Source organism: Lethenteron reissneri, chromosome 50 (genome assembly GCF_015708825.2).
Source record: "Lethenteron reissneri isolate LAM-NWPU_2019-01 chromosome 50, ASM1570882v1, whole genome shotgun sequence".
NCBI lineage: Eukaryota > Metazoa > Chordata > Hyperoartia > Petromyzontiformes > Petromyzontidae > Lethenteron > Lethenteron reissneri.
The window spans coordinates 8,909,573-8,924,119 of NC_083828.1; the positions used below are offsets into that span (position 1 = coordinate 8,909,573).

At 55.3% G+C, this 14,547-nt stretch overlaps 1 protein-coding gene across 4 annotated transcripts in view; it reads right to left on the reverse strand.

The window, feature by feature from the left end:
- Positions 1–4,118: 4,118 nt before the first annotated feature.
- LOC133355166 (insulin gene enhancer protein ISL-1-like) overlaps positions 4,119–14,547 on the reverse strand; it is a 48,822-nt gene continuing 38,393 nt past the window's right edge. For 3 of the 4 annotated variants that reach the window (XM_061572503.1, XM_061572505.1, XM_061572502.1), the window contains 4 exons: positions 8,558–8,817; positions 6,292–6,581; positions 5,008–5,181; positions 4,119–4,538 (listed from right to left, as the gene is read on the reverse strand). In XM_061572503.1, the coding sequence (XP_061428487.1) occupies positions 4,422–4,538; positions 5,008–5,181; positions 6,292–6,581; positions 8,558–8,817 (841 nt within the window). In that variant the 3' untranslated portion in view covers positions 4,119–4,421. The remainder of the gene's footprint in view (positions 4,539–5,007; positions 5,182–6,291; positions 6,582–8,557; positions 8,818–14,547) is intronic. The other variant, XM_061572504.1, reaches the window with a different exon arrangement.

Genomic DNA, 14,547 nt, shown 5'->3' on the forward strand with positions numbered 1-14,547 from the left:
CTCGTCCTCTGGCTTGAGATGGCTGCCACCTATGGGTCAGATGATTGTCTGCCAGTATTAAGCAATTGGTAATTAAATATTTAATTTGTTTTCCCTAAACAGTGTAAAATTTTGGAGAAAAAAAATTCACGAACATTAATTGTCTCGCACAACGAGTCTGTGTGGAAAATGTCAGCTCGATTGGATCACGGGAAGTGGGTTAAAAAACGACCGAAATATTTGCACGGTCGTAAGCAAGCAAGCAAGCGAACTTAATATAAAGGATTTAATCATCTGTGCCGAACTGGCCGGACGTGACGTCTGGACGTGACGTCACTTTCAAAGCCACGTGCGTGCCGCTCACTTGAAGGTACATCACGTGACATCCCGCTCCTCTGATTGGCCCAGTGGGCTACGTACAACGCGAACGAAGCTCAACACGCACACACTCACACGCACGCGCACATCACTTCCTCACACCGCCGTTAGGCAAGAGCAAAGGTTTAATTATGATTCTTTCTTACAAACGGAACGAGATACAGAGAGGGAGGGGGGGATCCCTGTGCCACGCAAAGTCTGGCAGTTAATAGGGCACGTGATCATCGTCGTCATACTTAGAATAACAGCCACGCAATAATAATAATCAGAACGACAGCCAACAGCATCAACACTGAACAAATGATAGCACGAGAAGAGAGAGGGGGGGGGGGGGTACGCGCAGACACGTCGCCTCGGTCTCGTGGGATTAAAATAGTTTAATTTTTTTTTTTACATTTTTTTTCGTGTGAATATTCTCTATTTTACAAATCTCCAAATATTGTAACCGCCAAGTTCACCGCTCCCTCCCCTTGTCCCCCCCCTTCCCCCCCCCCCCACACACCTTGTGTTGATAATAAATTAAATAATTATTTTGTTATGATACAAAGACGGGAAGGGAGGAGAGAGACGCGCTGCGTGGAGTTGATGCGGTCGCTGATGGGGGGGTAATTGGAACGGTCACGTGGTCCAAACTCGCTGTGACGCCGCATCGGAGAGGAACGCACGTGAGTGATGGATACGGATTGACCGCACAGGGCGTGGCGCTGAGGAGGACAGTTTCACCGGAGTGAGTGCCACATGGTGGTGGTGGTCACCCCTGCTGATGATCCCCAGAAAGGGGGGGCAAACCCGATCGAGACTGCCCGATTAAACCAGTTGCCGAGGGTTAACAACGCAACGGGGTTTGCGAGGCCGAGAGATCGATGGGCGAAGATAGATTTGTTTTTGGTTTGTTTGATTGCGGGGATGCAGATGTTTAGCTATTGTCGTCGCCACCGCTCGCCGGCTCCATTTGATCTCCGGGCGCGGCAGTTGAAGCAATGGCCAAGTTCATTCACCCCCCCCCCCACCCACCTTGCCACCCAGCGGTGTTAATAGGTTACGCCGCTACAGGTGATCGATCGACAGGTCGCGCGCGCGTGTGTGTTGGTGGCGTCAAGTGTGGGCATCTCCCACGCGGAGAGCGTGGAAGAGTTGGGAAAGGGGGGGGGGGGCAAGATCGCCCTCTCGGGACGAGCTCCACGGAGCAGGTTAGAGACCCCCCCCACGCCCCCCCGCCCCCCCCCCTTTCGCCTAACTTTTTTGCTACCAACACGAGTTTCGTGCGTAACTTGGGGTGGCGTTTTAACAGACCGCAGCCCGTGTGTGTGTCTTTAAAAATTAAAAAAACCCAAATTTATTTTTTGCCGTCGGTGCTCCGCAAATTTTTCGACGGAAAAACCCTCGCGGGGTACCAGGCACGTGATCACTCGATGACGCGCCACGTGATCTCGCGATGACGCGTCACGTGATGACTCGATGACGCGCCACGTGATCACTCGATGACGCGTCGGCCGCTCATTGTCTCGGTCACCACGCGGAGTTCAATCTCTCGGCGGTGATTGGTGGAGGCGACGACCCGCGACGCTCGGATTGGAATTGAAGCGGTGGTGGTGGGTGGGGGTAAGGGGTGGGGTGCGAAACGTCGTGAGGAGAGGTTAGGGCTTGGGCTACTAGGGACAGCGCTAGCGGCTGATTGGCTAGTTATGGTTACGTGCTGGTTAGCTGGTGTGGTTAGAGTCTCTGGTTAGTTGTGGTTATGTGCTGGTTATCTGTTGTGGTTACAGCTCGTGCAGTGAGCGATAGATTCTAATATGTGCACCACTCCTCGCGCTCTCCGTGTTCCAACGCCAATGATGCAATGCGGCCACGCACGTGGGCAGCGTCATCACGACATCATCCCATCACATCGCGTCCCCATCGGACAGTCACGGCCCCAGCATCCAATCCCGTCGCGTGCCGGGCTAAACACGCCTGAAGCGTGTATACACACACATACATACACGCACACGACACGGCATATGTATACATGCACATATGCAGTACATATGCCCCTCTTAACCTGTAGACTCGCGTATATAAATACAGACACACTCAAAATAATCTCTTGCCCCTCCCCCCCCATCCCCCCAAAGTAAAACATCGTTTTCCCCCCTGGTCCATCAGCCTTGGGGAACCACAGTTTTGCAGCAGTGTTGTTTTGTAAGCAAGGCACACCCTGGGGCCTGTCTGGGCCTCTCTTACCCACTTGTTCCACTGGCACATCCGAGCCGTGTGTGCGTTTTCCTCTCCCTCCCCCCCCCCCTGGCTGGATAAATTGCCGCGCCGAGCCGGCACCGAAGCCATGCTACGACGGACAGCCTCGCGGAAAGGCGTTCCTGGGTCTGGCTGGGGGCCAAGCAGGGCCAGGCGCGGGTGCGGGGCGGAGGGTAAACGCTGCGTGAGCGCCGGTCGGAGGACACTTTGCAGCGTCGCGGACGAGCATGGCTCGGGTCCCGGGGTGGGGGAAAAAACCAAACGTGGGACCGGCGCGGCTCGGTTGTAGTGGCGATAACGTAGCAAGCATCTCACGGGGATCGGGGCCGGGGCCCGTGGAGCGAACTCTGCCGGCGCGGTCGGACTGTTGTTGTCGGCGGGATCACTCCACCGTCCGCGCCCTGGAGGCCCCTGCAGCGCGACGCGGCAGAATTGCAGCGACGAAATGGCCGTGAGATGCGAGCGGCGAACGTGTGCGTGGCTGTTCATTAGTCGCCCGTAATCCTCGATGGGGGCACGTGACTTGTCTGTGCTCGTGACCGACTGTGCACGTGACCGACTGTGCACGTGACTGACTGTGCACGTGACCGGCTGTGCACGTGACCGACTGTGCACGTGACCGACTTTGCACGTGGTCGTTGCCTCCACGGCGAGCTGCAGCGCTGCGGCCGGCTGCTGACGTTCTCGATCGCCGGTTGCTGGTTGTGGTTTTTGTTGTTGTTGTTGTAGTCGTCGTCAATGTTGTTTCCGTAGTAGTTGCTGCTCGTTGCTGTACTCTGCTGTAGACCTTGTCGTTGTTGCTGTCGTTGTTGTTGTTGTCTGGCTCAATAACACTTATGAAGAGGAGTTGCTACCCCCAACGCGCTCTCCGGCATTGCTCCTAATCACTGCCATCATCATCATCCTCATAACGTCAACAACTTCAAATTGACCATGTCACTCCCTTGCCGTTCATTTCTAATCCTCCTGTATCACTATCACCATCGTTTTTATCATCGACATCACCAACATCTCCGTTGCCATCACTATGATTGCAATCATCCATGCACATTGCGGGGAGGGCCACACACTGGTATGTACACCGTGTACGTACACCGCCACCTCCTCCTTCGTATGTACACCGCGTATGTACGCATCTATGTACACGGGCTTCGGGGGGGATGCAGGGATTGGAGAAGTGTAGCTGCTGCTGCTGCTGCGTCACTACACGTGCCCCCCCCCTCCCAGCCCGAGAGCTCGACGCTTCGTTGGCAGTCGGGCACAGAGAGCGACGTCCCACGGCACGCGCGACGAGCCGCAGCGATGGAGCAGGGGGTCGCGGGGTCGCGGGGTCGCGCTGGGCCGCTCGCGACCCCTCGTCGTCGCCCCTCCGCGGGCCACCCAGGCCCACGCGCTCTCTCGCGCCGCTCCTCGCCCCGAGGTTCCACGGTCCCCGTGGTTTTATTTCAGTCCGCCAGTTCGTCGCCCCACCCCCCACACCTCTCCAACGTTCGCAATGCCGCCCCCCCCACCCACCCACGGCTCCAATCGTCGTCATCCCACACCACCCTCCCCCCATCGACCAGCAGGGCAACCGATCAACCGACAGACCGGCCGTCTAACCGCCGAGTGACCGACCGACCGGCCGATTCACCAGCAAACCAATCGGCCAAACAACCAGGCGAGCAGCCAAAGCGGCTGACGGACCGACCGACTGTCCAAACGACCCCATCAACCAAACAGGCCGGCCCCATCGGCCCGGCCAGCTGACTGCCACACGTCCGCTCCAGGCCGGGGGCGATGCTCTGCCCCACCGCTGCCGCTGCCGCCGCCGCTGCTGCTGCTGTTGCTCAGGCCTCGATGGGGCTGGAGCCGATGCTGGTGGGAGTGTCGGGCAGCTGCGAGAGCGACGTGATCTCACTGCCCGTCGAGTTGGAGCCCGGCCGCCCCTCCGAGAAGTTCACCTGCTCCACGCGGCCAGAAACCACCGCCACCATCACCATTAGCACCCACCACTCACCACGACCATCATTACCACCACCACGAGCCACCACCACCACCATGACCACCACCATCACCACCACAACCGCCATGATCATCATCACCACTACCACTACTACCACCACAAGCCACCACCACCGTCATCACCACCATGACCACGACAACCACCATGATCATCACCATCATCACTACCACCATGAACATCGCCACACCGTCAGTGGTTAGAGGACTGTGCCACAAACCCGGTGACCCGAGTTGGATTCCCGCTCACGGCCATCACTGGTCTCTCTACGTGTGTGTCTGCGCGTGCGTGGATGAGTGCGTACGCGCGCGCCTCTGTGCGTTTTATGTGCGTGCGTTTGCCTGTGCGCGTGCGCGTGCGTGCGCGCGTTGCGAGCGCCAGCGCGCGTTGCGAGCGCCAGCGCGCGCCCTCACCAGCTGCTGGAAGGGCCCCTGGTCGAGCTCGCTGCTGAGCGCGAAGTCGCTGAGCGCCTTCCAGGGCGGCTGGTGGAAGGTCTGCACGTCGACGGCGCCCACAGGGAGGCCCGGCCCGTCCTGCCGCACGGGGCTCCCAGCCACCAGCGGCGTGCCCGTCAGGCCTTGCAGGTTCTGCGCAACGGCGCGGCACGGGAGGAGACACGCACGCAGAGGGACGCACGCAGAGGGACGCACGCAGAGACACGCACGCAGAGGCACGCGCACGGGAGGAGACACTCACGCAGAGGCACGCACACGGGAGGAGACACGCACGCAGAGGCACGCACCAGAGGCACGCACCAGAGGCACGCACGCAGAGGCACGCACCAGAGGCACGCACGCAGAGGCACGCACGCAGAGGCACGCACGCAGAGGCACGCACGCAGAGGCACGCACACGCAGAGGCACGCACACGCAGAGGCACGCACCCAGAGGCACGCACGCAGAGGCACGCACACACAGACACGCACGCAGAGGCACGCACGCAGAGGCACGCACGCACAGACACGCACGCAGAGGCACGCACGCACAGACACGCACGCACAGACACGCACGCAGAGGCACGCACACACAGACACGCAGGTCAGGTGATGAGCGTATTTTGTGTGGCCAGATGAGAACCCCCAGAGAGTAAAGCAAAATTAATCAAAAGCAACAGCGTCGCAAATAGAAAGGCGAGGCACAAACAGCGTCACAGGTGTGGAGGCGTTTCTGGCTGGGTACACTCCCCTCCATCCCCCCCCCCCCCGCTCCGTCATTCACCACTAGAGAAGGCTCATCACCACCACACACCATCACCACCACCATCATCATCACTACCATTACCACTACTACCATTACCATCACCATCATCACTACCATCATCACTACCAACACCATAATCAACATCGGGATTAACTCTGCCGTAGTCGTCATCATCATCATCAGCCAGCGGTCAATCCATCGACCAACGGATAGAGTAATTGGGCGATCAAGCGAGTAAGCAATCTATCAAATCCATCGAGAAATAAAAAAATCGAGCGATCAAAAGTGCAGCTGATCTATTGATCCATCGAGCAATCGAGCCATCAAAAGAGCAGCTGATCTATCGATTGATAGAGCATGTGAGAATCGAGCGATCTTAAAAAGCAGCTGATCTATCGATCCATCGAGCAATCAAGCCATCAAAAGAGCAGCTGATCTATCGATCCATCGAGCAAGTGGGGGGGGGGGGTGGGAGGGTTGGGGGGGAGGGGCCCTCACCGTCTTGTCACCGCCCTGCTGCTGGATCTGCTTCATGAGGATGCTGCGCTTCTTGTCCTTGCAGCGCTTGTTCTGGAACCAGACGCGGATGACGCGGGGGCTCAGGCCCGTCATCTCCACGAGCTGCTCCTTCATGAGCGCATCGGGCCGCGGGTTGGCCGCGTAGCAGGTCCTCAGCGTGTGCAGCTGCTTCTCGTTCAGCACCGTGCGCACGCGCGTTGTCTTCTCCGCCTGCTTGTGCACGTGCGGGCGCAGTGGGTGGTGGCGGCCAGCCGCGGACATGGGCTCGGCTGCGGGGGGGAAGGGGGGGGGGAGCCCGCGGGGGGTGCGGAGATGGAGGAGGGAGAGAGGAGTGAGATCAAGCAGGTAAGGCCCCAACTGGGCTATACGGAGCTTCTTGTTCAGAAGCGACCTGGCCGTCACAAATGAGAGCTCGACGAAAGTGGATTATCGTCATCATCGTCGTCGTTGTCGTCGTCATCATCACGTGGAAATTTAGAGCGGCCAAAGAAAGTGTGAAACGCGCGACGTCGATTCTAAACGTGGAGGGGAGAACACGGGGAGAACGTGCAAGCTTCAGATAGACAGGGGTAAGGGGTCGTCGCGATTGAACCCACGACCTCCTGTGTAACATACGCTTTGGTTCTTTCGGTAAAGTCACGTTGGTATAAAAAAATTAATAAATAAAAATTACGCAATTGTTTTCTTGCTGTGGTTGTCCCACCTGATGAAGGACGCTTGTGTTGCGCCCGAAACGTCGTGATTTAATTTATTTGTATCTTTTATACCTCCTTCAAGTCTCCTGTATACCGGCTGAGGTAGTTAACATCTCCTAGCCACCGTGGCGCCCGACTGCGCTAGGAACCCGGCGACCCGAGTTCTATTCCCGCTCACGGCCAACATCGCTTGCAAATATCTGAACCGGTCCTGCACCTCCCCTAGGTCGACTCAGCCTGGTGCAATCCGTGATCATTGTTACTCGGGAGTCAAAGTCAGCTGGACGTGGTACTGGCCACCCATCATTTTGTGTACCGTGCGGACCTAACAGCACTTGCCCCTACAGTCTGTTAAGGTTATGAGGGGGATATTTGTCTTTGTGTGCGGCCGGAAGGAGGCCTTCATCCAACGGTTGGATTGAGGAGACACACACCCGGAATAGCAGCGCTCCTGCCATACACCCCCACACTCACCCCATCTCACCCCCCTCTCTCTCTCGCTCACCCCCTCCATCAACCCCTCTCACTCACTCACTCTCAGCCCCTCACTCACTCACTCACCCTCTCTCTCTCACTCACTCCCTCTCAGCCCCTCGCTCACTCACCCACCTTCTCTCTCACTCACTCACCCTCTCTCTCTCACTCACTCCCTCTCAGCCCCTCGCTCACTCACTCACCTTCTCTCTCACTCACTCACCCCCTCCATCAACCCCTCTCACTCACTCACTCTCAGCCCCTCACTCACTCACTCACCCTCTCTCTCTCTCTCACTCACCCCCTCCATCAACGCATCTCACTCACTCACTCTCAGCCCCTCACTCACTCACTCACCCTCTCTCTCACTCACTCACTCACCCTCTCTCTCTCACTCAGCCCCTCCATCAACCCATCTCACTCACTCACTCTCAGCCCCTCACTCACTCACTCACCCTCTCTCTCGCTCACCCCCTCCATCACCCCCTCTCACTCACTCCTTCTCAGCCCCTAACTCACTCACTCTCAGCCTCTCACTCACTCCCTTCAACCCCTCACTCACTCATTCACCCTCTCTCTCTCATTCACTCCCTCCATCAACCCCTCTCACTCACTCCTTCTCACCCCCTCACTCACTCACTCACCCTCTCTCTCTCACTCACCCCCTCTCTCACTCACCCCCTCCATAAACCCCTCTCACTCACTCCTTCTCACCCCCTCACTCACTCACTCACCCTCTCTCTCACTCACCCCTCTCTCACTCACCCTCTATCTGTTATTCAACATCCTCACCCCCTCTCACCCCCCCCCCCCCCCACACACACCCCCCCCTCACCGGCGAGCTGCAGGGGCCGGCCGCCCCCCTGCCCCGGGCTGCCCAACATCCTCACCCCCCCCCCCACACACACCCCCTCACCAGCGAGCTGCAGGGGCCGGCCGCCCCCCTGCCCCGGGCTGCCCAACATCCTCACCCCCCCCCCCACACACACCCCCTCACCAGCGAGCTGCAGGGGCCGGCCGCCCCCCTGCCCCGGGCTGCCCAACATCCTCACCCCCCCCCACACACACCCCCTCACCAGCGAGCTGCAGGGGCCGGCCGCCCCCCTGCCCCGGGCTGCCCATGCCGTCGGCGGTGCCGGCCCTCTCCAGAAGCTCGTGGTCAGCGCGGCAGAAGAGGCCGTCCTCCCGCAGCGCAAACTCGTCACCCGGGATGAGCTGGCGGCTGCACGCCACGCAGCGGAAGCACTCGAGGTGGAACACCTGGGTCCGCACCCTCATCACGAAGTCCGTCTTGCTGAAGCCCACGCCACACTTAGCGCACTTGATGCCAAACAGCCTGCGGGCGCCCACAGGGAGAGGGGAGCGAGAGGGAGGGGAGGGGGAGAGACGGAGGAGGGAGAGGGATGGAGAGAGAGGGAGCGAGATTGGAGAGAGAAAGAGAGAAAGTTGATTTTGATTAATCAGGTGGGAATTCAGGAGGCCCAGGGTAGAGCCTCGGGGGCTGCAACGTCGACCTGGGTCTATAAGATAGCGAGGGCTCAGCTGACTCGGCTAACTCAACTAGCTCAGCTAACTCAGCTAAATCAGCTGACTCGGCTAAATCAGCTGACTCGGCTAAATCAGCTGGCTAAGGTCAGGCTTGCAAATGAGCGGGATCCGAACCGCTTTGGCTTCTCGCTCCGGTGAAACGAACAACGGCGAATCGCGTCGCTCCGATGCGCTCGCAGGAGGCAGTGATGGCGATTGCGTTGCGCAAACAAAAAAAAACACTCCATTTCTTTGGGAGCGGTTGGGGTTAGCGTTTGTTGAGTGTGGGTGACGCCGGTCTCGGTATGGGCCACTGGTGACCACGCTGTGCTGACGAGGCCTGAGAAGGACGAAACCGGTCTGCAGCTGTCCGTCTCTGCATCACCGCTGCTCGTCAAAGCAGCCACGTTTCCTCGAATGCATTCGATGGTTGAGCAGAAGGTAACGGGATGGTAATGCAGGGGCGCCGCGGTGGCTAGGAGATGTTAACTACCTCGCCTGGTGTACAGGAGGTCGTGGGTTCGATTCCGACCCTGACGCCTGCTGTATATTTGGAGTTTGCATCTCTCTCTCTGTCATCGTCATCACGGTGGCTAGGAGATGTTAACTACCTCGCCAGGTGTACAGGAGGTCGTGAGTTCGATCCCGACCCTGACGCCTGCTGTATATTTTGATGTTCTTAGTTTTTTTCGGTAAAGTCACGTGGGTAAAAAAATTTAAATTAATAAAAGTAAAATAAAATAAAAATCACGACGTTTCGGAGGCAACACAGGCTTCCGTCTTCAGGTGAAACGTCGTGATTTTCATTTTATTTTACTTTTATTAATTTTAATTTTTTTTATCTACGTGACTTTACCGAAAAAACCTAAGAATATGAATCCTTGCAGTCACGAAAGCTTCAAATCTAGAATGTATATTTTGAGTTTGCGTCTCTCTCGCTCTGTCATCGTCATCACGGTGGCTAGGAGATATTAACTACATCGCCTGGTGTACAGGAGGTCGTGGGTTCGATCCCGACCCTGACGCATGCATGGAGTTTGCGTGTCTCGCTCTCTCTCTCTGTGGAGATGTTAACTACCTCGCCTGGTATACTGGAGGTCGTGGGTTCGATCCCGACCCTGACGCATGCATGGAGTTTGCGTGTCTCTCTCTCTCTCTCTCTGTGGAGATGTTAACTACCTCGCCTGCTATACAGGAGGTCGTGGATTCAATCCTGACCCTACTGTATATTTGGAGTTTGCGTCTCTCTCTCTCTCCCCATGGTAGCGTGGATTTTTATCCGGATCCTCCCTGTTTTTGCTCCACATTTAGAATCAACATCACGCGTTCTAGAGTATTTGGCTGCTAACAAAAAAAAATCCACACGATGAAAATGATGAGCCACTTCGTTGGGCTGTCATTTGTGCGCGCCAGGTCGCATCTGAACAAGCGCCACGTAGCTCAGTGGGGCACTTACCTGCTTAGATAAAAAAAAATTGTAAATAACAATAACTGCAGACGATTCTCTTTTGCTGCCATGACGCACGAATGGCCGAGAGTTTTGGTTTATATCGAGCACGCGTCTCTGCGCGAGTCGTTTGAAACTTCTGTACGTACGGCGCCCCGCGTGGCGATCAAAATATCCGCCACTGATGTTGGCCGTGAGCGCGAATCGAACTCGGGGGTGGTTTCGTGACGCAGCGCGGCGCTAACCACTGCGCCACCGCTCTTCCCGCCCCACTCCCCGCAGCTGTCCGGCAGTGACGGCGCGGGCGCCAGACAGCTCCTAAACCTCGCGATGTCACTTCCGCGAATGGCTATTGACAGATCTTATCAGGCGAGGTGGCAGGGCGAGTGATGGCTATTCACCCCCACACACACACACGGGCTCCCCTACCCCTCTACTCCAGCTCCCTACCCCCTCTACCCCCCCTACCCCTCTACCCCTCTACCCCACCCCCCTACCCCTCTACCCTACCTCTCTACCTCCTCCATCCCACCCCCTACCCCCTCTACCCCACATCCCTACCCCCTTGTATCTCACCCGCCCCCCGCACGGACTTGAGATAGCGAGAGGAAGTAGAGGTAGGGGAGCAGAGGGAGGAGAGGGAGGGGAGCAGAGGGAGGAGAGGGAGGGGAGCAGAGGGAGGAGAGGGAGAGGGAGGAAAGGGAGGGGAGAGGGAGGAGAGGGGAGGAGAGGAGGGGAGGGAAGTGAGGAGAGGGAGGAGAGGAGAGGTAGGAGAGGGAGAAGAGGGAGGGAGCAGAGGGAGGAGAGGGAGGGGAGTAGAGCAGAGGGAGGAGAGGGAGTTTTTAACCTCCGCCCGAGCAGCCCCACGTTGTGTGCGCGTGTCGTGCGAGTGCCACGCCCGATCGCCTTTGTCTCCCCGGTGCCGATTGTTTTTGACATACCGTCGATTCAAAACTAAAACTACGATAATAACTTTTATTTTATTTAACCCGATGAGGCCCCACTGAGCTCTTTAGCTTTTTTATCAGAAGCGATCTGCCACAATTGATAGCTCAACGAAGTTGGCTTATCATGCGGAAATGCAAAGCAGCCAAAAGCCCTAAACGCGTGATGTTATTTCTAAATGTGGACGGGAAACCGGAGGACCTGCATAAACATCCACGCGAGCACGGAAAGAGAGAGAGACAAGCCTATCAGGCGAGGTAGTTAACATCTCATAGCCACCCTGATGATGATGATGAGAGAGGCACGCAAACTCCAAATATACAGCAGGCGCCAGGGTCGGGATCGAACCCACGAGCTCCTACGTATCAGGCGAGGTGGTTAACATCTCCTAGCTAGCGTGATGATGATGACAGAGAGAGAGAGACACCCAAACTCCAAATATACAGCAGGCGTCAGGGTCGGGATCGAACCCACGACCTCCTGCGGATCAGGCGAGGTAGTTAACATATCCTAGCTACCGTGATGATGGTGACAGAGAGAGAGACGCAAACTCCAAATATACAGCAGGCGCCAGGGTCGGGATCGAACCCACGACCTCCTGCGCGACAGGCGAGGTAGTTAATAACTCTTAGCCACCGTGATGATGATGATGACAGAGAGAGACACGCAAACTCCAAATATACAGCAGGCGCCAGGGTCGGGATCGAAGCCACGACCTCCTGCGTATCAGGCGAGGTAGTTAACATCTCCTAGCCACCGTGATGATGATGGATGATGGTGAGAGAAACACGAAAACTCAAAATATACAGCAGGCGTCAGGGTCGGGATCGAACCCAGGACCTCCTGTATACCGCGCGCGGTAGTCAACATCTCGCCACTGATGTTGGCCGTGAGCGGTCATGTAAGCTCCGGTTCGCCGGGTTCGTAGCGCAGTGCGCTAACTCATTGCGCCACTGACCCGAATTGAATAGGCGCTCGCTAACAGCGCTGACACAACGCTCTATAACGCTGACCGACCGGGCTATTCCACCATTGGAACCTCATTTGCCAGAAGAAAAAATATGATAATTGTTTTTTTACCATTTTATCTGGCAACAAAACGGACACATTTTTTACAAGGAGTCAGGTTTGCATAGACCACAATACCTGCAGTCGTAATGCAAACAAAAAACATAACTCTGATAATGTATGCACTGTCCTGGAAATTGATTGGTCCACACCCGAGACAGCTTTCCTTAGAGCCTAGTCTCACATGGTGTTGGACCAGATGACGCTAAAAGGTGCACAACTCAAAGACAATGAACCATCAGAGTATGAGAGCTCGGGGTAAGAATTTACATCATTGAAACCTCATTTGCCAGAAGAAAAAATATGATAATTGTTTTTTTACCCTTTTATCTGACTATTGTCAGTGATCTTCTTGGTTCTTTCGGTAAAGTCACGTAGAAGGGAAGTAATAAAATAATAAAAAATTGTGTTTTCTTTTTATTATTTAATTAATTCCCTTCTACGTGACTTTACCGAAAGAACCAAGAAGATGAATCCCTGCAGTCACGAAAGCTTTAAATCGAAATTTATTGTCAGTGAGTTTAACACGTGGTAGGTTTGCGCGACCAACATCATCCATAATACAGGGGTGGTTTTTTGTGTTGGGTTAGAGCGCGTAAATATATAAACATATAACGAACACAGGAGGATTTCTCCACAAATCTGGCTGTCGCCTGATGAAGCTAGTTGTAATTTCAGGCGAAACGTCGTACTCGGATTGTAAATGTTGTGGATTTGCTCTCCAACACACGCGTGTTGCCGGACTAGCAACGGATTGGCCACGTGCTGTTCACGTGACAAACCTTACTACTGTTTTGTTCTTTCGGTAAAGTCACGTATAGGTAGAAAAATACAAATAATAAATCACGACGTTTCGATCGCAACACAAGCGATCGTCATCAGGTGAAACAAAACTCCAGCAGTGAAACAACACAGCGAGAGCGCTGCGGTCGAAACGTCGTGATTTTTTATTTTAAATTAATTTTTCTACCTACGTGACTTTACCGAAAGAACCAAAGAGTATGGATTCCTGCAGTCACGAAAGCTTACTCATTGGCCGTGTCGGGTGGTGGCGGGTTTAACGACACACTTATATATTTACGCGATCTAACCCAAAACAGAATCTCTATTGTGGGCCTAGTGTTAAGGTGTATTGTATATGCAGCTTTGCACGGAGACTTTGACGGGACGCGACTTTTATTTGCGATGCACCGATTAAGGGCCGCACGGAGACGCGTTTGGGAATTCGTCGGATGGATTTAATTTCCCGACGAAGGGTTTCCTGTTGATTCAATTCGTCGTATCTGGAAGTTTCAACGCCCGGCGAGAAACCTCACCAAGTGATTCAGCTGTAACGTGTGTTTCGTTACAAGTCAGCGTGCAAAAGGCGTGCGAGTGATTGTGGCGCTCGCAACGAATTGGCAACGTCGTCCATTTAAACCGCAAAGGGTTCAACATTGCCGCGTCGAGGCGGGAGCGGTGGCGGAACGGTTAGCGCACTCTACGCGCTCCTTGTCCCCGCCGACGGAACCCAGTTTGATCGTCTCTCGCAGCGGCGAACATCATCATCATCAATCCCCACTGCGTGACCGGTAAAACGCGTGGGGGAGAGGAGGGGGAAACCGGTTAATAAACCGGTTAGGGGCCGTCCATAAATGACGTCACGCACCTGGGGGGGGGGGGGTCAGACATTTGTGACGATGTGTGACGGGGGGGAGGGAATTAGAAATCTGACGTCACATCAAAATGCGCAACTTTAAATAAATATAGAATTGTTATAACGACACTAATTGTTATAACAACACTCCTACAACATCGGAGTGCAGCGCCACATTAAATACGCACTACAATGACAATAGTTTAAAGCGATTTGAAGCATGTTTTATTTTCTAAATGGAAACATGCTTTTGGGGGGGGCAGAGCTTTGTGACGTCATATTTGAGGGGGGGGGTCTGACTTTTTGTGACGCCGTGTGACGAGGAGGGGGGTGGGGGTCACAAATCGTTAAAAAGCACGTGACGTCATTTATGGACGGCCCCTTACCCGTTTGCCGCGCACACACGCTCATACATATACAGTCCAGTATGTATATATCTGTGC